The 23,095-nt window shown below is 45.0% G+C and overlaps 1 protein-coding gene across 1 annotated transcript in view; it reads left to right on the top strand.

Moving 5' to 3' along the window:
- pdia5 (protein disulfide isomerase family A, member 5) overlaps window positions 1-23,095 on the top strand; it is a 58,974-nt gene that overhangs the window by 20,596 nt on the left and 15,283 nt on the right. Inside the window, exons 4-14 of the mRNA XM_023980982.2 lie at window positions 3,863-3,946; window positions 4,128-4,173; window positions 5,061-5,153; window positions 6,630-6,690; window positions 7,515-7,582; window positions 9,592-9,683; window positions 13,021-13,092; window positions 17,024-17,160; window positions 20,430-20,500; window positions 22,472-22,635; window positions 22,813-22,943. Of these exons, the coding sequence (XP_023836750.1) occupies window positions 3,863-3,946; window positions 4,128-4,173; window positions 5,061-5,153; window positions 6,630-6,690; window positions 7,515-7,582; window positions 9,592-9,683; window positions 13,021-13,092; window positions 17,024-17,160; window positions 20,430-20,500; window positions 22,472-22,635; window positions 22,813-22,943 (1,019 nt within the window). The remainder of the gene's footprint in view (window positions 1-3,862; window positions 3,947-4,127; window positions 4,174-5,060; window positions 5,154-6,629; window positions 6,691-7,514; window positions 7,583-9,591; window positions 9,684-13,020; window positions 13,093-17,023; window positions 17,161-20,429; window positions 20,501-22,471; window positions 22,636-22,812; window positions 22,944-23,095) is intronic.

Here is a 23,095-nt window from a genome sequence, read left to right on the forward strand (position 1 = left end):
CCCCCTGTGTTCCCTCTTCTCAACATCCTCCAAACACCCCCCTGATGTGTTCCCTCTTCTCACATCCTCCAAACACCCCCTTGTGTTCCCTCTTCTCACATCCTCCAAACACCCCCTGTGTGTTCCCTCTTCTCACATCCTCCAAACACCCCCTGTGTTCCCTCTTCTCACATCCTCCAAAACACCCCTGTGTTCCCTCTTCTCACATCCTCCAAACACCCCCTGTGTTCCCTCTTCTCACATCCTCCAAACACCCCCTGTGTTCCCTCTTCTCACATCCTCCAAACACCCCCTGTGTTCCCTCTTCTCACATCCTCCAAAACACCCCTGTGTTCCCTCTTCTCACATCCTCCAAACACCCCCTGTGTTCCCTCTTCTCACATCCTCCAAACACCCCCTGTGTCCCTCTTCTCACATCCTCCAAAACACCCCCTGTGTTCCCTCTTCTCACATCCTCCAAACACCCCCTGTGTTCCCTCTTCTCACATCCTCCAAACACCCCCTGTGTTCCCTCTTCTCACATCCTCCAAACACCCCCGTGTTTCCCTCTTCTCACATCCTCCAAACACCCCCCGTGTTCCCTCTTCTCACATCTCCAAACACCCCCGTGTTCCCTCTTCTTCACATCCTCCAAACACCCCCGTGTTCCCTCTTCTCACATCCTCCAAACAGCCCCCGTGTTACCTCTTCTCACAATCCTCAAACACCCCTGTTACCCTCTTCTCACATCCTCCAAAACAGCCCCCGTGTTCTCTCTTCTCACATCCTCCAAAACACCCCCCGTGTTCCCTCTTCTCACATCCTCCAAACACCCCCCGTGTTCTCTCTTCTCACATCCTCAAACACCCCCTGTGTTCCCTCTTCCAACTGGGTTTGCCAGATGACTCTGTTCAGTGTCGTTTTTTAATCAAGTCCCACGCCGTTTTACACTTCTGTGTTTTGAATTAACAATCAACTACAGCAGAGTACACTTACCTTTCAGTTTACTTCCTTTGAGTTATAAAGGTGTAAAGCTTATTTGAATATTTCTTAATGTGTCACATTATGGTGGTTTGCAGTGTGATATTCAATCTCTGTTGGAAGCAATGAAATGGAAGATGACCAGAGCTTTTACGTCTCTCAAAAACTTGCATTTAGAATGCCTGACAGAGTAGGGGAGGAAATCCAGCACATGAAGACTACCTACACCATGTAAACTGGAACAACTATCTCACTAACAGTTGCTATATATCCAACCACATACAAATTTCTATACTAATCTAATCTGTATGTTTTCTTATCCTAGTGTAGCAGAAGATCAAAACCAATCAATTTACATGTGAAAACAAAATTAAAAAGATCAACCTGCAGCAGAGCATGCTGGGAAATATGACAGAGGCCCTTCCCACATCTGTGGATAACTTCATAGATTTAACTCCTGTCTCTGGTTACTCTCTTGTTGAAGTTAAAAGTTCTCCCGGTGACATTCTGTACTGTATTCTCATATGAAACATTGGATCTCAAATCCCAAATGCAGAAGTATAGAGCCAAATGAAAAGTTATAGCCTCACTATTTTAATAAAAACGTAGGGTAGTGTGTATATAGCACTACTGACAGCCTCTCTTTTTATATTAAAGGACAGTGCGCTGGATATTTTTCTGATGGGGGGCCTGTGCATTCAGAGCTGTAATTTAATTCCATCTCTTTGAATTTCCTTTAGCATAGGGCTTAGCTCTCCTCTCTCTCTCTCTCTCTCTCTCTCTCTCTCTCTCTCCTCTCTCTCTCTCTCTCTTGTCTCTCTCTCTCTCTCTCTCTCTTCTCTCTCTGTGTCTCTCTCTCTCTCTCTCTCTCTCTCTCTCTCTCTCTCTCGCTCTCTCGCTCTCTCTCTCTCTCTCTCTCTCTCTCTCTCTCTCTCTCTCTCTCTCTCTCTTTCCGCTCTCGCTCTCGCTGTGTCTCTCTCTGTGTCCTTCTCTGCTGCTCTCTCTGTGTCTCTCTCTGTGTCCTCTCTGCTCTTCTCTGTCTCTGTCTCTGTCTCTGTCCTGTGTCTCTGTGTCGTCTGTCTCTGTGTCTGTCTCGTCTCTCTGTGTCTCTGTCTCTGTCTCTCTCTGTGTCTCTGTTCTCTGTCTCTCTCTGTGTCTCTGTCTCTGTCTCTCTCTGTGTCTCTGTCGTCTCTCTGTGTCTCTGTGTCTCTGTCTCTGTCTCTCTCTGTGTCTCTGTCTCTGCTCTCTCTCTGTGTCTCTGTCTCTGTCTCTCTCTGTGTCTCTGTGTGTCTCTGTCTCTTCTGTGTCTCTGTGTCTCTGTCTCTCTCTGTGTCTCTGTGTCTCTGTCTCTCCTGTCTCTGTGTCTCTGTTCTCTCTGTGTCTCTGTGTTCTCTGTCTCTCTCTGTGTCTCTGTGTCTCTGTCTCTCTCTGTGTCTCTGTGTCTCTGCTCTCTCTGTGTCCTCTCGGTCGCTGTCTCTCTCTGTGTCTCTCTCTGTGTCTCTGTCTCTCTCTGTGTCTGTCTCTGTGTCTCTGTCTCTGTGTCTTCTCTGGTCTCTGTCTCTGTCTCTTGTCTCTGTGTCTCTCTGTTCTCTCTGTGTCTCTGTCTCTGCTGTCTCTCTGTGTCTCTCTGTGTCTCTCTGTGCTCTCTCTGGTCTCTGTCTCGTGTCTCTGTGTTCTCTCTGTGTCTCTGTCTCTGTGTCTCTCTGTGTCTCTCGTGTCTCTTCTGTGTCTCTCTGTGTCTCTGTCTCTGTCTCTGCTCTCTGTGTCCTCTCTGTGTCTCTCTTGTGTGCTCTGTCTCCTGTCTCTGTCTCTGTGTCTCTCTCTGTGTCTCTCTGTGTCTCTGTCTCTCTCTCTCTCTCTGCTCTGTCGCTCTCTGTGTCTCTTCTCTTGCTCTCTCTTGTTCTTCTGTCTCTCTCCTGTCTGTCTCCTGTGTCTCTCTCTGTGTCTTCTGTTCCTCTGTCTCTCTCTCTCTCTGTCTGTCTCTCTGTCTCTCTGTCTGTCTCTCTCTCTCTCTGTCTGGCTCTGTCTGTCTCTGTCTCTGTCTCTCTCTCTGTCTCTGTTCTGTCTCTCGTGTCTCTGTCTCTCTCTCGCTCTCTGCTCTGTCTCTCTCTCTCTCTGTCTGTCTCTCTGTCTGTCTCTCTCTCTGTCTGTCTCCTCTCTGTCCTCTCTCTTGTTCTCTGCTGTCTCTCTGTGTCTCTCTGTCTGTCTCTCTCTCTCTCTGTCTTGTCTGTCTCTCTCTCTCTCTCTGTCTCTGTGTCTCTCTGTGTCTCTCTGTCTCTCTCTCTCTCTGTCCTGTCTGTCTGTCTCTCTCTCTCTCTCTCTGTCTGTCTGTCTCTCTCTCTCTGCTCGCTGTCTGTCTCTCTCTCTCTCTTCTCTCTCTCTGTCTCTCTCTCTTGTCTCTCTTCTCTCGTGCTCTCTCTCTGTGTCCTCTCTCTGTGCTCTTCCTCTCTCTGTGTCTCTCTCTCTGTGTCTCTCTCTCTGTGGTCTCTCTCTCTGTGTCTCTCTCTCTGTGTCTCTCTCTCTGTGTCTCTCTCTCTGGTGTCTCTCTCTCTGTGTCTCTCTCTCTCTCTCTCTCTCTCTGTGTCTCTGTCCTTATGTAATACAATCCCATGCTCATTATCCACTGGAGAGAAGGGAGTTATTATCGTCAAGAGAGAGCTGTGCTTTGTGTGGGTGGTGAATATGTAGGTTTGGGGGGTGTGTGTGTGTTCCTCTAAAGATGGAACCTCTTCAGTTGTTGGAAAACCCAGTACGTTGAAGACTCCCGTCACCGCTGGAACAGCTGTGTGTCTCCACTAATCAGTGGCTATAAATCCAACCACATTCAGATTGGATTCGTTAAAAAAATTGATGTTTTCTTATCTTTGTGTAGCCATTGTCTCTCTCTCTCTCTCTCTGTCAGTGATTCAGAGGGTCGTAAACTGTGTAAGAAAGTGAAAGTGGATCCCAGCTCTAAAAGTGGTGGCGCAGATCTCCTGCATTATAAGTGAGTATCTCAACTGTAACATGTACCTCATTGTTTTACTGTATGTCGCTTAGAAGAGGTGCCGCCGTCAGAAAGAATGACATGTAGGAATCTTCTCCAGGAAGTCAGTCAAGGCCATGCTAAACCAGAAGTGCCCTACTACTACTCTTTATTAACTGAATCATGTTCTTGTGTCTTGCAGAGATGGGACGTTCCATACAGAGTACAACAGACCTGCTACATACAAGGTCTTTACTGACTCACTCATTGTCCCACAGTCCCCCAAGGTCTCAATCAACAGTCATTATTTCCGGGACATCTTTGTTTCCTGGTTAAATTAATGGGATTTCATTCTCTTATTGCCTCTGTTTCTGTATATCACCATGGTTCTCTTCCTGCACGATGATGCCGATTGGACAGACTTGTGGTTAGTCAAGACTTGATAATCCAATGGGTTTATGAGTGCTTTATAGTCAGAGCGCTGGCATGACAGTGGCTGGCGTAATGGAGTAGATCTGCTGTCTCTCTGGCCTGGCTGGTCCTGGCTGGTCCAGCCCATTGGCAGGGGACGAGGCTGTGAACACATCAGTACATAGTAGTCTAGTTGGTAATAAGGTAAGACAGGTGTAATAACCTCACTGAGAATGTGACTTATATGAATACCTTAAAGTCAAGGGATCAATTTCATTTGTTGAAATGGAGAAAAACATGTAATTATAAAGTTAGTGTATGTCTGAGCAGAACAGAAAGGGAGCTGTGTTTTAGTTAGGACGGGAAACATTCAACCCTATCGGCTGCTGTATTTAAATGGCTATTCATGTCTGTCTGGAAGGCTCATCAAAGTCATTATGAACAGTTAACGTGTGGAAATTGCTTACATGGTTACTTTGCGATGGATGGATGGGAGAACAGTGAGATGGACATTTATACCATCTGCCATCTGTTAGACTAGAACCTTCTCTTCGGTTTTGTATGACAACTGTGGGAAATGTATATTTTTAAATGATGTGGAATTATCTTTGTGTTTAGCACTATGTCTAGAATCTAGAGGGTGAACATCACTTTTTGTTGTGACAGAATGATAATGATTGTTTCGACTCCCTCTGTCTGTCTCTCCTTCTCTCCTGCCCTCCAGTCCATGGTGGCGTTTTTAAAAGACCCCACAGGAGCCCCTCTTTGGGAGGAGAACCCGGAAGCTAAAGATATTGTTCATGTAGAAACTGAGAAAGTAAGTACAGAAATAACATGTTGTGTTACAGCAAGGTGCTTCTGCATGGGAATGTGCGTTTCCTGCCACAGTGTTGACTTCCTTTCAGTTTACAACAACCGTTCATAACCCGCTGACAAATGCCCAAACTTCCCATCAAAGGTTAGAGTGGAGAGGTCGTCTCGCCGCTCTACCCTCCAGCCTCCCTGAAACTAAATATGCTCACCTTGATACATTCCAAGCTGACAACGCATAGCAATAGACTGACCAGGTGATCATCAGAAAGCTGAAACGGTCTGAAGTTCACGTCAGTTGAGTTCCAACACGGTCTATTAAGGGAGAGTTGGTCTGACTGCAGTCAGCACTCTCAGACAGCTTTCCAACAGCGAGGCCGACACGCTGTCAGAACCCAGCTCTGTACACAAATGGCACACACACCTTTGAACAGTGTTTTGATGAACTAACATTCTGTTTTATCCTATATTTTTGGGTGGCGTATCATGCCTGGGGGGTTGTTGAGTGGTGTAGATGTGTCAACAGCTTCTGCTGAATGAGACTTTCAGGAAGTGAGGATGAATAAAGCATTGGGATAAGAGGAGAGCCCACCCTCTGAGTGCAGATTGATCTCTCTCTGTCCATCAAAAGGCATGTTCAAAAAATGTCTTCTGATGATGAGCATGTTTGACAGCAACTGTTGTCTGGAAGTTACTCTCATAACGACTGGTCACTTAGGTACCACTCAACCTTTCTGTTGATTTGTTCCCCCTTAGTTCACTGTTGATACAGTCCCAACATGTTTTGCTTGTCAGAAATCACGTTTTCAAGATCTAGAACTTTAAAAATACAGGAAGTGCCACAGCATGATGCGTTTTCCATCGTTATATCAACAGTGCACTAATGAAATAAATACCAAAAGATCCTTTTTGATTGGTGCTTTGCTTTAAGTGATACATATGAAGAGCCAAAGAGAGATGGACAGTGTGCATCAGTGTTGTCCACCCCCTGCTCCTAGTATATCTGTTGATTAGTCAGCCTTAACAACTCTCCTTTGGGAGGCGTAAAGGATCCCTTTCAAAGAGGTCAGAGGTCAGTGACCTTGGAAGAGGAATCAAGGAGAGGAAGAATCGGGGAGAATGTCAATTGCATACTCCTCTCTCCTCGCCTCCTCAAACCCCATTGGAGGAGAAGGTCAGTGGGGATGGACCTCTAAAATGCATTAGGGGGAGTGAACAAGTGTAAACATCTGGAGAAGGATAGAGAATCAGAATGCAGCCCTTGGGAGAATCTTAATTGCATATTCTCCTCGCGTCCATTCCTTTTAAATCCATGAGGGGGAGTGTACAAGTGCACACCTTCAGGAGTAGGGTAGAGAATCCAAGGTTTTGACGGCTTGTACACTTTTCAGGCAGAGCTATTGTGCAACGATCTACCGAGTTCKCTCACTGCATTCTACAGTAGGTCCCTTTTTCCTCACAGCTCTTCTCCTTTCTCTTTCAGGACTTCAGGAAGCTTCTGAAGAGGGAGGAGAGGCCAATCCTCATGATGTTCTATGCCCCATGTGAGTCACACACACAATCACGGACTCCTAATATACGTCTTTTACCTCTTGGTAAGAACTCCTACCGAAGATATTTAGAGAAGTCGGGATAAGAGCAAATAGCTTCTATTGGTAGATAATCTTTAATTACTGGCATAGAATATACAGCACATCATCAGAAGAGTCTTTGAAGATGGAAAATGAAACGTGTGCATCCCAAATGGCACCATATGCCCTGCATAGTGCACTACCTTTGACCAGAGTCCTATGGKTCCTGGTCAAACGTAGTACACAATATAAGGAATATATTTGGGATGCATCCCTCCCTCCAGGAAGCAGAGAGAGTTTAGGGAAGTGATGTGGTGGAAGGAGGCCCCTTAAAGCCCTKTAAGATTTGTCCTCTTCCCTTGCTGCCAGACTCATTGATTTTGATAATCAGGTTTTTATTGAATAAAATAATTGATGAAATGTACAACCATGCTCCTCCAGCCAATTTACAAGCTCTAGATGGTTTTCTTTTACATTAAACTTTTACAATTTATATCCAGCCTTTTCATTAAAATGCGTAGATTTATAACATTTCACCTGAGAGGAGTAATACTTAACGATTGGTCATTTGTAGTTGTGTAAAGGAAAAGCACTGGGTCGTTGAACTGTTTGTTCATGTTGCAGTAGTTTATTGGTTGTATAATCTAGYTATATCAAGCTCTCCAAAGTTCTATTCATATTCTACTGGGCCCTTGATAAAACAATGGACCTCATCTTGTTTAGTATGTTGCTTGAGAGCGACTGAGTGACGAGTCATCGGTGTGCTTCTGTAATGTCTCATGTTCTTCCTCCTYCAGGGTGTGGTGTCTGTAAGAGGATGCAGCCCGTATTTCAACAGGCAGCTACAGAGACCAAGGGTACATATGTAAGTCAAATCTTCTCACATTGACATTGCTTAAAATCCTAACACACTGTCTCCTGCTTTGTCTCCGAGTGTGGTTTTGGGTTAGTTGCCTAGTAGTTAGTCCCAAAACATTCTCAGTTCAAATCCATTCATCAGAATCATTGTATCATCAATCTAAACTGCTCTGAAATATATTTTCCATAACCAAAAATATTGTTGTTTCAGTTATTTTGAAGATGGTGTACAAAACGGAATGTAAAAGACGTAAAAAACCAAACGTAAGAACGGAAAGCATAGAAATGGTACACATAGAACAGATCTACCGCTTCTTAGACTTGCTTTCAAGTAGAATGATAGATCTATTACTCGCATATCTATGTGAATTTGGTCGGGTCGCCGAAACAGGTACATATTGCCACTTTAAATCCCCACAGCCACAGTTATGGGATCAACTTTCTGCAGTTGAAGTCTCCAGTCTCTGTATGGGTTATATGCCAGTTTAGACTGCAGAGTGTTTGTGTTTGCTCCCTTGTTCGCTCTCCCTTTTAGTCCTCCTCCCTCCCTCCACCACAAACACATATACACTGAAAACAGAATAGTACAATTGAAGTCTTAAAGCAGCAATCTGCAGTTGYAASAATAACCAAGGTCAACCCCACCAATGATTTGGTAAAAAGCTGAGGYATTGGGCTAGAGGAAATGTAACKACTCTCCAATTCYCAGCCAGAGCTATGGATACAAGGACTGACCATCCATGATATCAACAATATCGTTTTGAGGCTATACAGTGTTTGTTTACATTCACATTGTTTACAAACAGAGGAGTTAAAACAAGCTTATGTGTTGGGTTCTGATGGGGTTCGACAGGTAAACTGAGCTCATGAGGCATATAAGGTATTGTCTTCAATAACTAATTGTTTTAAAAGTATAAAAATGGATGTAGCAACCAACAGATTGCACTTTCTTTTTTTTRTRTTTTTTWRGGGTTACAGATCAAATTTGAAAGCTAGATGTAGTTTGGTTCCGGAGCTAAAGTAAAACATCTCTAGCTCAACAACAAGAAAGTAGATCAAAGAGTCAACCAAGGATCAATATCACACAGGAGAAAGCATCAAGGGAACACCTTTGAAAACCAAGACCGCGTGTTCATAACGAACACGCACAGAAGAGGCGTAGTAGAGAGACTCTGAGGGGAGAAGATCCACCTAGCTACTGCTTAGAAACACCTACTGTAGCTGCATCTTTCTGTTCGTGTGTCTGCCTCATATGGAGCAGCATTGAAAGGAATGGGATCTAAATTAAGGTGTTTTTGTTCGGCTCCCAAATGCCACCCTCTCCACCCTGTTCCCTATATTACCTTTTTTTGTAGTGCACTATATAGGGATTATGAAGTCATTTGGGACACATGCTTTGTCTGATTTCAGCTAGTCTGGCTGATGATGAGTGAATAAATAAGCCTCTCGTTTAGAGATTTGCATAATGAATGCGTTTACCTCTCATGCACACCCACATCTTTTGGAGTGTTATGTTTTGGCTCTGCATGGCGTGWGGGTGTGTGCGAGGAGGTGATAGCAGAAGGAAGTGATAGATTTGGGACTATAAGCAAGAGTCCGCCAGGTCATCCAACACATTTTTCACCATATCGTCACAGGTGAAGGAAGAGGACATTTTTCTCAAAGTTTATTTAAGTCTTCAAAAAGAATAAGAAAMCCCAAATTGTGTTGACACAAGTCCTGAAACATTGACATTATGAAGGCAGGGAACCTCACAGATTGAAATGGATTTGACAGATGCTTTGAGTTTTGAAAAGTCAACCAAGATAGAACAAATTACAATACATATTTCATTGTCCCCTTTGTCACACATCCTGTTTTCATGTCTCGTTCTGTTTACATGGTCCCCCCTTGAGTCATTCATCTTAATTTAGTGGAGCTTTTTTTGGTGCTTCTCTAATGAACTAACCTGCTGTGATGTGATGATTCTTAATACATTCTATGTGTCCGTGCGTGCTCCCTGTGTCTGGTCTCTAGGTGCTGGCTGGGATGAACGTGCACCCAGCCGAGTTTGATGGCCTCAAGCAGGAGTACAATGTCAAGGGCTACCCCACCTTCTGTTACTTTGAGTGAGTCTCATCTCTCTCATCCACCTTACTTTAAGCAATAGACATACACACAACTCCCTCATGCACTTAGGGCTTTGGAAGTGCAACAGGGAGTAGGTGTGTCCAAATACAGTACCAGTCAAAAGTTTGGTCACCTACTCATTCCAGGGTTTTTCTTTATTTTTACTATTTTCCACATTGTAGAATAATAGTGAAGACATCAAAACTATGAAATAACACATATGGAATCCTGTAGTAACCAAAAAAGTGTTGATTATTTGAGATTCTTCAAAGTAGCATCCCTTTGCCTTAATGACAGCTTTGCACACTCTTGGCATTCTCCCAACCAGCTTCATGAGATATTCACCTGMAATCCATTTCAATTAACAGGTGTGCCTTGTTAAAAGTTAATTTGTGGACATTTTTTCCACCTTAATGCGTTTGAGCTAGTCAGTTGTGTTGTGACAAGGTAGGGGTGGTATACAGAAGATAGCCCTATTTGATAAAAGACCAAGTCCATATTATGGCAAGAACAGCTCAAATAAGCAAAGAGAAACAACAGTCCATCATTACTTTAAGACATGAACATCAGTCAATCTGGAACATTTCAAAAAAATGTTTATTTAAGTGCAGTTGCAAAAAACCATCAAGCGATATCATGAAACTGGCTCTCATGAGGACCGCAACAGGAAAGGAAGACCCAGAGTTATCTCTGCTGCAGAGGATAAGTTCATCAAAGTTACCAGCCCCAGAAATTGCGGCCCATTTAAACGCTTCAGAGTTCAAGTAACAGACACATCTCAACATCAACTGTTCAGAGGAGTCAGGCCTTCATGGTTGTATTGCTGCAAAGAAATCACTACTAAAGGACACCAATAATAAGAAGAGACTTGCTTGGGCCAAGAAACACGAGCAAAAGACATTKGAAATCTGTCATTTGGTCTGATTAGTCCAAATTTTTGCTTTTTGGTTCCAACCGCCTCTTTGTGAGACGCAGAGTAGGTGAACGGATGATCTCTGCATGTGTGGTTCGCACCGTGAAGCATGGAGGAGGAGGCGTGATGGTGTGGGGGTGCTTTGCTAGTGACCTTGTTAGTGATTTATGTAGAATTCAAGGCACACTTAACCAGCATGGCTACCACAGCATTCTGCAGCGWTACGCCATCCCATCTGGTTTGCGCTTAGTGGGACTATCATTTGTTTTTCAACAGGACAATGACCCAACACGCATATAGGCTGTGTAATGGCTATTTGACCAAGGAGAGTGATGGATTGCTGCATCAGATGACCTGGCCTCCACAATCACCCGGCCTCAACCCAATTGAGATGGTTTGGGATGAGTTGGACCACAGAGCGAAGGAAAAGCAGCCACAAGTGCTCAGCATATGTGGGAACTCCTTCAAGACTGTTGGAAAAGCATTCCAGGTGAAGCTGGTTGAGAGAATGCCAAGTGTGCAAAGCTGTCATCAAGGCAAAGGGTGGCTACTTTGAAGAATCTCAAATATAAAATATATTTGGATTTGTTTAACACTTTTGGTTACTACATGGTTCCACATGTTATTTCATCATTTTGGTGTCTTCAKTATTATTCTACAATGTAGAAAATAAAGAAAAACCCTTGAATGAGTAGGTGTGTCCAAACTTTTGACTGGTACTGTATATAGAAATGACGTACCTACAGTTGAAAAGAGGAGAATATCTTATTTCTAATGCTGTCAACTTTATTTCTTAACTCCTAATATTGGGCAAATTACACTCATTGGAGCTAATTACACTAATTGGAGTATCTGACATAGGCTTTGAAAAGCATCCGCGAGTGCCAGTCACTCAGCTTTCCAACCCAGCCTCTAGAGTGGTGGTGGGGCTAACAACCCTACTGCTGTTACAATGATCTTTCTCTGTCTTGCTGTTCAAGTTCCCTTTCCGATGTCTTTTCTTTCCAGTGAAGAGGCCACAAAGTTAAACATCTTGTTGATACTTAAAGCCTGCATGTATAATGCTTTCTAACTTGTTATATAATTGCATTATCATGCATTATACATGCAGGCTTTAGGCCTAAGTGTTTTTAACATTTTTGCAGAACAAAAAACGAAACGTAGGAACCCAGAAGGGCCTCTCCCTCTGTGCCTATTAAACTACAAGTGATGAGTGGCACTAATACTGTCCAACTCTGGCTGCTGTATTCTATTCCCTGCAGATCAGTGACGGTTAAAAATTACCAGGATCTGCAGGGAATAGGTTCAGCGGGAGCAGCTAGGTTCAGCGGGAGCAACTAGGTTCAGCGGGAGCAGCTAGGTTCAGCGGGAGCAGCTAGGTTCAGCGGGAGCCGCTAGGTTCAGCGGGGAGCCGCTAGGTTCAGCGGGGAAGCCGCTAGGTTCAGCGGGAGCCGCTAGGGTTCACGCGGGGAGCCGCCTAGTGTCCTACGGCCCACCACCGATTTGTTTCAGTCTCGGGACACATGCAGGAGGTCAGGGAAGATGAAGTCAGTACTTGAGTATCTGTTTCCACATAGATACAGTATTCACACAATTGGAATCCCCCCCCCTTCAGAATTTAGGCGCTAAATGCTGTTTTTAGCCTGTTTCTATTCTAATGCATAATAACGATGAGTCCATACAAGATGTGCTCTTTTACTATTGGTTGGCTACATWTTAGCAAGATTAAACCTAGTGATGTTAAAGTATTGTTTGAGCTTTTTTTCACAAAACATTTCCTTTGTTTCCTTTCCACTTTCCACAACAGTGAACCAGCTCTCTCTGATGTACTGTATTTCTCTCTGAGGAACCTGTATATCCTCTGTGGGTCAGCAGGTTAGAGAGGCGAGCCAGCAACCAGAGGGTTGCCAGGTCGAATCCCAGGTCTGACGAGAAAGATCAGGTGGGAAGTGAGCTGGCAATCGAAGGGTTGCTAGTATCAAGTCCTAGATGCCATTACCTACCGTTGTGCCCCTGGGCAAGGCACTTAAACCCCACAACAACAGCTCCRGGGGTCCTCTCCGAAAACAATCTGTCTATGAATGTATGTGTGTCTTTCAGAGGGGTTGGGATAAAAGCGGAAGTCAAATTTGGACCTTGTTGGACCTTGTCCAACCCAATAAAGTGATGTTAGTGTTAATAAAAGGCACTTTCCTAGAGGTCATCTCTTTCAGTGTAGTCAACAGTAGGCTACAGTAGGTAGTGCCGTAGTTCTTAGAATCACAACTCAGAACATTGTGCAACACGCATGACATGGATTAGTGGGTTTTCTAAATGGGGTCATTCTGTACTGTCGCTAGCATATGTATTATAGCCTTTTTCCCCGCTCTTCTCTCTGTTGTCCCCTCTCGCTCTCTCGCTCTCTCTTCCCCCCCGGTCTTTAGGAAGGGGAAGTTCCTGCACCACTATGAAAACCACGGAGGTACAGCCAAGGACATCGCTGACTGGATGAAGAAGTGAGTGTTTTAACCGTTTCCTTCCTCACTTTCCCCTCATAAAATAGAGTCCGGAGCTTTTCCTGATCACTGGTTAGGGAACTGATGTGGGAAAAGTTCTGTGGCCTATTCATGTTGCTGTTGGGCTCAGTTGGTAAGCGTGTGGTGTTAGCAAGGCCACTAAAAATGTATACCGGTACACTTACTGTACTGTAACCCGCTTCAGATAAACATAGCATTTTACTCCTGCATGAAGAGTGCATCAACACACCCATTAATGTCCCCATTCACTCTACTCCCCGTTGGCTCTCACACTCATTCGACTGTTTACCGTGCTCTAGTCTATTGAAAGGGCACAGAACAGATTTCACAGCTATTTCAGGAAACACAGACAGAGAGGAAACATTGTTATATGGGAACACGAACAATGCCTCTAAGGTCAGAGAACACAGACAGTTTGAGTCTCGAGTGGCTCTGGCAGATGCTTCAAACCATGARCGCTTTCCTCTCTGTGGAGTGTTCTACCCACTTCAGAGACAATCCCACGGTGTAGACCCATAACAAGTACACGCACTCACACACACACGCTCTCTTTTTCTCTCTCACACTGACACCCACACCCATCAAGCATCTGTTCAAAGTGGTCCTGACTCAGAGGCTTTCTCCAGGGCCCTGTCCAGTCTGACCAGCTAGGAGACCTGTAATACTAATAGTTAATGATTAGGAATGTAACGATTCACCGATATGCATTGGTCCCTATTCAAACGTTATGTCAGCATTGGTCCGCGGACCCCAAACCAATCCAAATGTAGCATGCATTGGTTAGAGAATTTATTCAAACGTTATGAATCGCTGATTAACTTTTTGGTGTTGTAGCTTTCTTTGCACTTCCCAAAAATACCTCCTATTTTGTGACAACTGATGCGTCCTCTCATTCGGTGTGGAACTAAGCGTGTATCTGTGTTGACAGTCATTGAACTACAAGTCATTTTGCATGCCGAACAACCCCAGGGAATATCAGGAGCCTAGTCAAACTGCACAGTGTGCCCAGTGCCCATCTGTGCGGAACCTTAAGCATTCAAATGCTAAAATGCKTTTCAGGATATTAGGCTTTACTAGTTGAGTGACAACTTATGGAATTTGCTAGGCTATTTCTATCTACAATATGTGCTGTTGAAAATGGTGTTTTACCAAAATCAAAGTAAGCTACTGGCGACAAGTCATCTTGCTAACAGGCTACCTGCTGAACGGGGCTTACAATAGATTTTATTTTGATTGTTTCAGTTCACCATCAGCAATAGTTATGCTATTAACAGCAATTTGTGTATATGGTATTTTCTTTAAATACTATCTGGAGAGACAAGTATTGGGACTACCTGGGCGATTTTTGCAGGATTTATATCCATGACGGCGTAGTGTGGTTCACTAATGGTTTTGCTTTGAGACTGCTGGTCCAGCTTCTCAGGTCATTGACCAGGTCCTGCGTGTAGTTCTGGGCTGATCCCTCACCTTCCTCAATCATTGATGCCCACAGTGAGATCTTGCATGGAGCCCCAGAGGAGGCTGATTGACCGTCATCTTGACTTCTTCCATTTTCTAATAATTGCGCCAACAGTTGTTGCTTCTCACCAAGCTGCTTGCCTATTGTCTGTAGCCCATCCCCAGCCTTGTGCAGGTCTACAATTTTATCCCTGATGTCCTTCCACAGCTCCCTGGTCTTGGCCATTGTGGAGAGGTGGAGTCTGTTTGATTGAGTGTGTGGACAGGTGTCTTTTATACAGGTACGAGTTCAAACGGTGCAGTTAATACAGGTAATGAGTGGAGAACAGGAGGGCTTCTTAAAGAAGAATAACAGGTCTGTGAAGGCCGGAAATCTTACTGGTGGTAGGTGATCAATTACTTATGTCATGCAAATAATGCAAATTAATTACTTAAAATCATACAATGTGATTTTCTGGATTTTTTGTTTTAGATTCCGTCTTTCACAGTTGAAGTGTACCTATGATAAAAATTACAGACTCTCATGCTTTGTATGTAGGAAAACCTACAAAATCGGCAGTGTATCAAATACTTGTCTCCCCACTGTATACAGGGTAAATTGATCATTTCATAACAAGGACAGCATTCACTTTTGCAAGGCGCACTAATGCTCAAAGCAGGAAGAGAAAAGCTCACTAAAAAACATCAAAACTATCTGATTTTGAGATGGGGGTGAAATCCAAAGTTGTGCTGTATATTCATTTGGCTATGTCATAGATAATTTGTACACATAAGTATTAACTATATATGCATTGGCTATGTCATAGATAATTTGTACACAATAAGTATTAAGCTATAATGCATTGGCTATGTCATAGATAATTTGTACACCGAATAAGTATTAAGCTATATATGCATTGGCTATGTCATAGATAATTTGTACACAATAAATATTAATACATTACTAGCTCTTCAAAAATGATTGATTAGTGGTTGATGGTGATTTCAGTGCCAAAGTGGGGGGACAGAAAACAGGCTACATTGCCCCCCCCTAACCAGATAGTGGTAGTGGGGTGGTGCTGTAGATGCCTCCCTTATAGCTCAGCTCAGGTGCTTACATAGTACACACATCATAGACATACACTCATTTACACACACACACACGTCAGCTCAGCGAGGCTCAGCTCATGAGCTCCATCAGCAGCAGATTGTAATTTAGAATGGGAAATTAATGTGTTTTATGCAACACATGTTAGTGCATCGAATTGAATCGCATCAATTCGTTCTCCAATAGCACTGAATCATTTCAAACTAAAACGTATGGTTCCTGTATCGTGTCGATGCCCATGTATCTAGATACGTATCCAATCGTCTTGAATATCCTTAGTGAATATTATATGCCTCTGTGGACGGCTTCACACAGGGCTCCCGAGTGGCGCAGCGGTCTAAGGCACTGCATCACTGAAGTCCCTGGATCGAATCCAGGCTGAATCACATCCGGTCATGATTGGGAATCTCATAGGGCGGCGCACAATTGGCTGGGGTAGGCTGTCATTGTAAATAAGAATTTGTTCTTAACTGACTTGCCTAGTTAAATAAAGGTTAAATGATTTTTTTTAACACAGCCACCACGAGATGGGCTGAACCTGAAAAATACTGCAGCATTTGGCTTTTAGATTCCTCTATGGTGGAATTATGGAAGACACCACACACACAAGGGGGTTAGCGGTATTCATCACGATCTCGCTAAGTAAGGAGGATGTGCACCTGATGTTGCCTAGGAACGACCTGGACATCTGGCTATGAWTAAGTACTGTGTATAAGTATAGCCTAGCTGTACTTTTTATTATAATGGTAATGACATGCACTCGGCCTCCCGAGTGGCGCAGTGGTCTAAGGCACTGTATTGCAGTGCTTGAGGTGTCTACAGACCAGGCTGTGTTACAACCGGCCGTTATTCGGTGCACAATTGGCCCAGAGTCGTCCGGTTTAGGTGAGGGTTTGGCCTGACTTGCCTAGTTATAAAAAGTACTCCGCAGCACACACTGTCTAGGGGGAAGGATATCTGTTTTAAATGTCACTATGTGCAAAGCTGTAGATTTATGACCGCATCCCATTTGCACATAGTGACATTTAAAACAGATATCCTTCCCCCTAGACWGTGTGTTATGAACCCTCGTARAGTTTCTCCTTGACTAGTGGCCAGTATGGATAAAAGACTGGAAGGTGTTTGTATTTGGTCTTGGCAGTGGTAGGGAGGGCTCTGTCATACGGGTGTGACCAGTACAGGCCAGATGTAGCTGACGTGAGGTGGAGTATGATCTATAGCTAGGTCTGCCTCATAACAGACATGCTTTAACTCACTTCTGGGCTCCTTACATGTCTCTCTCCTTTCTCTCACCCCTCTTTCCCTTCTATCTTTTCCCCTCTCATTTTCACTCCCACCCCTCACCACCTCGCTCTCCCCATCCAGTCCCCAGCCCCCCCAGCCGAAGGCCCCAGAGGTCCAATGGTCGGAGACTGACTCCCCCGTCTTCCACCTGACTGACGACTCCTTAGATGGGTTCCTGGAGGAACACCCATCTGCCCTGGTCATGTTCTATGCCCCATGTAAGTAACAAACACACACCGCGAGTAGCCTATCTCTCACTCACACACACACACACACACACACACACACACACTCAGGGGAACAGGCTATGATGACATCATGAGGCTACATATGTAACAGATTGCTGTTGTTACAAAGACATTGTAAAAGTGTCACAGTTAACATTTTTATTTGTTTCGATTTCCATTTCAAAACAGTTCTCAGCTTCTTCCATGTGATCTCGGTCAGGAGAGAAGCAGGGAAACGTCAGGGGGATGTTTTGACAGAGTTGAAAAGCCGTGCTGTTGTCAAAACGCACTGTTACACTCTGAATCTGCATGAAGACACCTCCTGTGTCCCCACCCTGGGACCCATTTGTAGTAAATAATGGGCCCTGGCTCACTGGGGGTAAAAGTCCCATTTTTATATGGCTGGTTGTTATAACACAGGAAGGCCACCAGACCGACCCACCCTCGCCCCTTGGTGTCCTGCCTCTCACAATGGGCAGCCTGGCTGTCACTCTTCACTGGGCACTGCTGTGGCCACTCACTGAGACGCCCAAGCCAAGAGCAGCCAGCTGATACAAGCATATCAGGCATTTCAGCAGCTTGTGTACACACACACACACACCCTCCCTGGCACTGCCAAGAACACGTGGAGACACACACACCAACACACACTGCAGTTTCTTAATGGTCCACCTGTCATAGTGAGAGTAATCATCTCATGGTCAAGAGCATCAGCTTTTATTTTTGTCCAGTTCTTACCCAGAGGTTCCTATCCTGTCTGCTCCCTCCCTCCACACTGCTGGCTCAGTTGTCTGTGCTGCTCCCTCCCTCCCTCCACACTGTGGCTGGCTCAGTTGTCTGTGCTGCTCCCTCCCTCCCTCCACACTGTGGCTGGTTCAGTTGTCTGTGCTGCTCCCTCCTCCTCCCACACTGGCTGGTTCAGTTGTCTGTGTCTGCTCCCTCCCTCCCTCCACACTGGCGGCTGGTTCAGTTTCTGTCTCTCCCTCCCTCCACACTGTGGCTGGTTCAGTTGTCTGTCCTGCTCCCTCCCTCCACACTGTGGCTGGTTCAGTTGCTGTGCTGCTCCCTCCCTCCACACTGTGGGTGGTTCATTGTCTGTCCTGCTCCCTCCCTCCACACTGTGCTGGGTCAGTTGTCGTGCTGCTCCCTCCCTCCACACACTGGCTGTTCAGTTGTCTGTGCTGCTCCCTCCCTCCACACTGTGGCTGGTTCAGTTTGTCTGTGCTGCTCCCTCCCCCTCCACACTGTGGCTGGTTCAGTTGTCTTGTGCTGCTCCCTCCCTCCCTCCACACTGTGGCTGGTTCAGTTGTCTGTGCTGCTCCCTCCCTCCTCCACACTGTGGCTGGTTCAGTTGCTGTGCTGCTCCCTCCCTCCCTCCACACTGTGCTGGTTCAGTTGTCTGTGCCTGCTCCCTCCCTCCCTCCACCTGTGGCTGGTTCAGTTGTCTTGCTGCTCCCTCCCTCCTCCACACTGTGGCTGGTTCAGTTGTCTGTGCTCCTCCTCCCTCCCTCCACACTGTGGCTGGTTCAGTGTCTGTGCTGCTCCCTCCTCCACACTGTGGCTCAGTTGTCTGTCCTGCTCCCTCCTCCACACTGTGGCTGGTTGCAGTTGTCTGTCCTGCTCCCTCCCTCCACACTGTGGCTGGTTCAGTTGTCTGTCCTGCTCCCTCCCTCCACACTGTGGCTGGTTCAGTTGTCTGTCTTGCTCCCTCCCTCCACACTGGCTGGTTCAGTTGTGTTTGTGCTGCTGTAGATGCAGGATGTATAGAGACCAATTCATGTCTGTGAATGGCTGAAGTAAACAACAGGATCTGGCCTCCCAATTGGCATATTACCCAGCATCCTCTAGTCTATTCAGACTGGTGATAGAGAGGAGATGCGTCCAACCGCCCACTGAAGCAGCCTTATTTTAATAGCCACGAAGCCCTTGTCTCTCCAACTCTCCAACAGAAACACACACACACACACACACACACACACTCCCCTGCTGTGACCCAGAAACATTACATCTAGCTTAACCCTCCGTCCCCAGACAGTAAATGAAGGTGATGGCACCAGTAGAGAGGAGATGATGCAGAGAATAGAATAATACTCTTTTATTCCTCTGTCTCCTTCTTTTACACTCCTCTTTTTAAGGTCAGACAGAGGCAGTGCTCCCCTCCTTCACATACATCCTGTCTGACAATTCTACAAAAATAGTACCATTTAAACATGAATACATATTTTGAATGCAGCAGTGTGTTGTATTGATTTAGTGTATATTACAGCTGTAGCTGATTTTAAGGACAGTTCACAGCTGTTTTTGAATATGGCAGTGTGCCAACTAAAGATCTTGCGGTTCCATCCAACCATGCTGTATAGGAAATATACACACACACACACTCTGCTCTTCAAACAGCATAGGCTACTCTTTACAATATTCCAACAACAAAACATCTAGTGAATGCTTGGTAAAAATATTGAGTTCAGAGTCTGAAAGATGTTTAAAAATAAGTTGCATTGCTGCAGAGCTCATACATTTTTTATTGAACACAGCATTTATTCATGACGCAGGAATTTGTTGTCACAGCCCTGTTGGCAAGCAAGTCAAGCTTACACACACAGTGTCACACACACACAGTGTCACACACACACAGTGTCACACACACACAGTGTCACACACACACACAGTGTCTCACACACACACACACACACAGTGTCACACACACACACAGTGTCACACACACCGTCCACCCAGCTAGTTCTCACACAGGACCAGTGTTCCCATACAATCGCATCCCCAACCCTGCTACGTCACTGGTCTCGCTTAAACTGTCTTCTCCCCCATCACTCTGGCAACAGGGTGTGCAATGCAATACTAGGAAGGTGTTCTTAATGTATTGTACACTCAGTGTACATTTCTATATAGTAGAACTGCCAGTGTTGAGTTGAAAACCGTTGGTGGGAACGGAGGACAATTCCTGCAGTTTATTTGAATGTTACTTGGYTGAGGCCCTACTGAGAATGTAATGTTGTCAATGGCTTGATTCATTCAATTAACGCACTTGGTTGGTTCTATTAAGGCCATTTACTTCTAATGTGATTATGGGTAAGTATGGTGAGAATCCCTAACACTACCGTTAGCACATCTTAACTCGGCTTGTCATTTCTGTTTATGTTCGTTCAGTCATCGTCGTGCGGCAAGTCATGTCTCTTTTATAATATTTAGCGATAAGTCATCGTCGCTCAGCTAGTCAGGTCTGTTTGTGTTTTCACCTGCAGGGTGTGGCCATTGTAAGAAGATGAAGCCAGAGTATGATGAAGCTGCTGAGTACCTCAACAAAGACAAAAATGTAAGTACAATGATGGTGTATATACAGGGTGCTTTTGATGCGTGAGTGTGTTTGCATGCAACAGAGAGCTCGTGTTGTTTCTGTGTTTTTAAATGTATTTTCATACTTATGTTGAAGCCTTGCAACTCCACTCTGTAAAACTAACTTATTCCAAACCCTAGCTGTGAGATATGTACTATCTGAACAACAGAACTTTAACCCCACTTGGCCTTGTACTTGGCTGGTGCAGTCAGAGTCTGACACGCTGGACTCACTGGCTGCCAGAGCTCCTTATGTGTTTCTGATTAGCAGGGTGTGTCTGTCCTCTCCACTATGGTAATGCTGCACTCCTCCAGCCCTGAGGCAGAGCCAGGGGCAGGCCAATAAAAATCACCAGAGATCGCCTCATGATTGGAGCAATTATCTCATCCCTCCCTGTGCTGTCCCCGTGCAGCGGCCTGCCTGGAGAGCTGCAGCTTGGACCCAATCTGTTCTCCTGTCCCCCCTCCTCCCTTCCTCCTCTTCTCCTCGGCTCCCTGCCCAGACCCAGTGCTTGGAGGTCAATGGGAAGAGCTCCCACATGACCTAATGCGGATGTGCTGCCTGGAGGCTGTACTACTTACACCCTGAGCACAGGAGACCGCTGAAGTCATCTATTTTTCTCCTTCTACTTTATATAGAAGTACATAGAGTGAAAATGTGTTTTTTTTTCAGTGTTTTTATTTGGCCTGTATTGAAATACCTCGTTATAGAGAGGTCAACTGTTTTTATTTAATTTATTTTTTTACCTCTATTGTGGAGGCTAATCTTACAAATAATCTTGTTATTTTAATCTCTCTTGAAAGTTATTTAGGAGCTGCTGTTTTGTTTGATACACTGTAAACTTTGGGAACACAATCTTTACACGCCATTTCTCCCGGTGGGCAGTGCTATACGTCAGTGTGCGTGGGTTTCAAAGTGCAAGTACTATCCGATGCGCGTCCACGTTCAACCGAAAACCCTCCGCCTGGGACCTAATTCATAAATTAAGCTATGGTAGATTTATACTTTCTACTTTATAACTGCACTTTTATATTAGTAGATAATTTAGCATTATTTGATCTAACATTAGCTACTGTAGCTACCAATTGGCTGGAACAGTTTTTTCCCAAACGTGAACGATGTGTCGCGTCAAGTTTTGCTTGCTAGCAAACCAACAACGTCAATGCCGTAATCAAGCCAATCTACTAAACTCACCCGAATGAAATGTATGAAGCTGATTTAATCTCATTTTACTGCGATTGGTTAGTCAACATGCACTAATACCTGTCTACTGTCAGTCACTGAGATGAATCATTTGCATTGCTGGCTTCATTAAAATCTTCATCTGATGGGTTTTGGATGTTCTTGGGTTTATTTATTTGTTGGAGGGCTTATACATGAGGCTGACTTTACCATAGCATCCTGGAGGTGTACTTACACACCCAGTGTCATTACTTTTTGAATGTTAATATCTCTCAACATTAAACAATGRGAAATTCGAATATAACATCTTTTGATTAGCTTCTTTCTGTTCTGCGGCTGCATGAAATGGCAAACATAACTTGAATTCAGAGATTTACATTTGTTTACTTCATCTTTGTGGCTGCCTGATGAAATGGTATCATCTGTTACTTAGGTTTAGCCAACCAGTAGTCTATGGCTTAGCGGTGTGTTCAATAGATTCCACGATCTGGACAGGAGCGAGTGCTCAGCTCGTTCTCGACACTGTGAACCCGTGTGCTCAATGAAATGTACTCCCACCGTGACGTTTATATCAGTACCACCCACCGGGCAACATTGCGTGAAAAGATAGCGTCCCCTAAACTCTGTGTATGTGCTTACGTTTTTATAATGGTTTTGCTTTATTCTCACTGGGCTGAGTTGAGCCGTAAGGGCCGTGATCCAGTCAGAACTAGCTGATCTATGACGTGATGACGGTGTTGTATCCTGATCTGACTCTTGTTGCTCCAGAGCCCTGGTGTTCTGGCAGCTGTGGACACCACCATCCACAAGGCAGTGGGAGACCGCTTCAAGATCTCCGGCTTCCCCACCGTTAAGTACTTTGAGAAGGGAGAGGAGAAGTTCACGCTACCCCACCTCAGGAGCAAGGACAAYATCATAGAGTTTCTACAGAAGTGAGTCATGATCTTATACTTGTTTCTGCTTTTCAATAATCCAGGGTCTACCTGCCAGCACAGGATTAGTGTCATATGCTGATCAATGGGCTTCAACTCAGGCAGTTGTCAACATTTCTAGTCACAAGTGTTGGTGTGTATCATACCTTATCGTCATGTCTGGTTTTGTTATACCAGCCCCCTGGCGCCCCCTCCCCCAGAGCAGTCCTGGGAAGACAAGCCGTCCAGCGTCAGCCATCTAGGAATGGAGGACTTCAGGGAAGCGCTGAAGAAGAAGAAGCATGCCCTCGTCATGTTTTACGCACCATGTAAGTGTAACCAGTGGGAATTGACCTCGGGTCTCCCGTTTGCCAACCCAACGTCTCAACCATTAGCCCAAAAGGACATCCTAAAGGTCCACGGTTGATATTTGGGCTGTTAAGTCTCAGGCTGGGCTACCTCATGAGTTCACTTCCAAATA

The sequence above is a fragment of the Salvelinus sp. IW2-2015 genome, linkage group LG36, assembly GCF_002910315.2.
Source record: "Salvelinus sp. IW2-2015 linkage group LG36, ASM291031v2, whole genome shotgun sequence".
In the NCBI taxonomy this organism is placed as follows: domain Eukaryota; kingdom Metazoa; phylum Chordata; class Actinopteri; order Salmoniformes; family Salmonidae; genus Salvelinus; species Salvelinus sp. IW2-2015.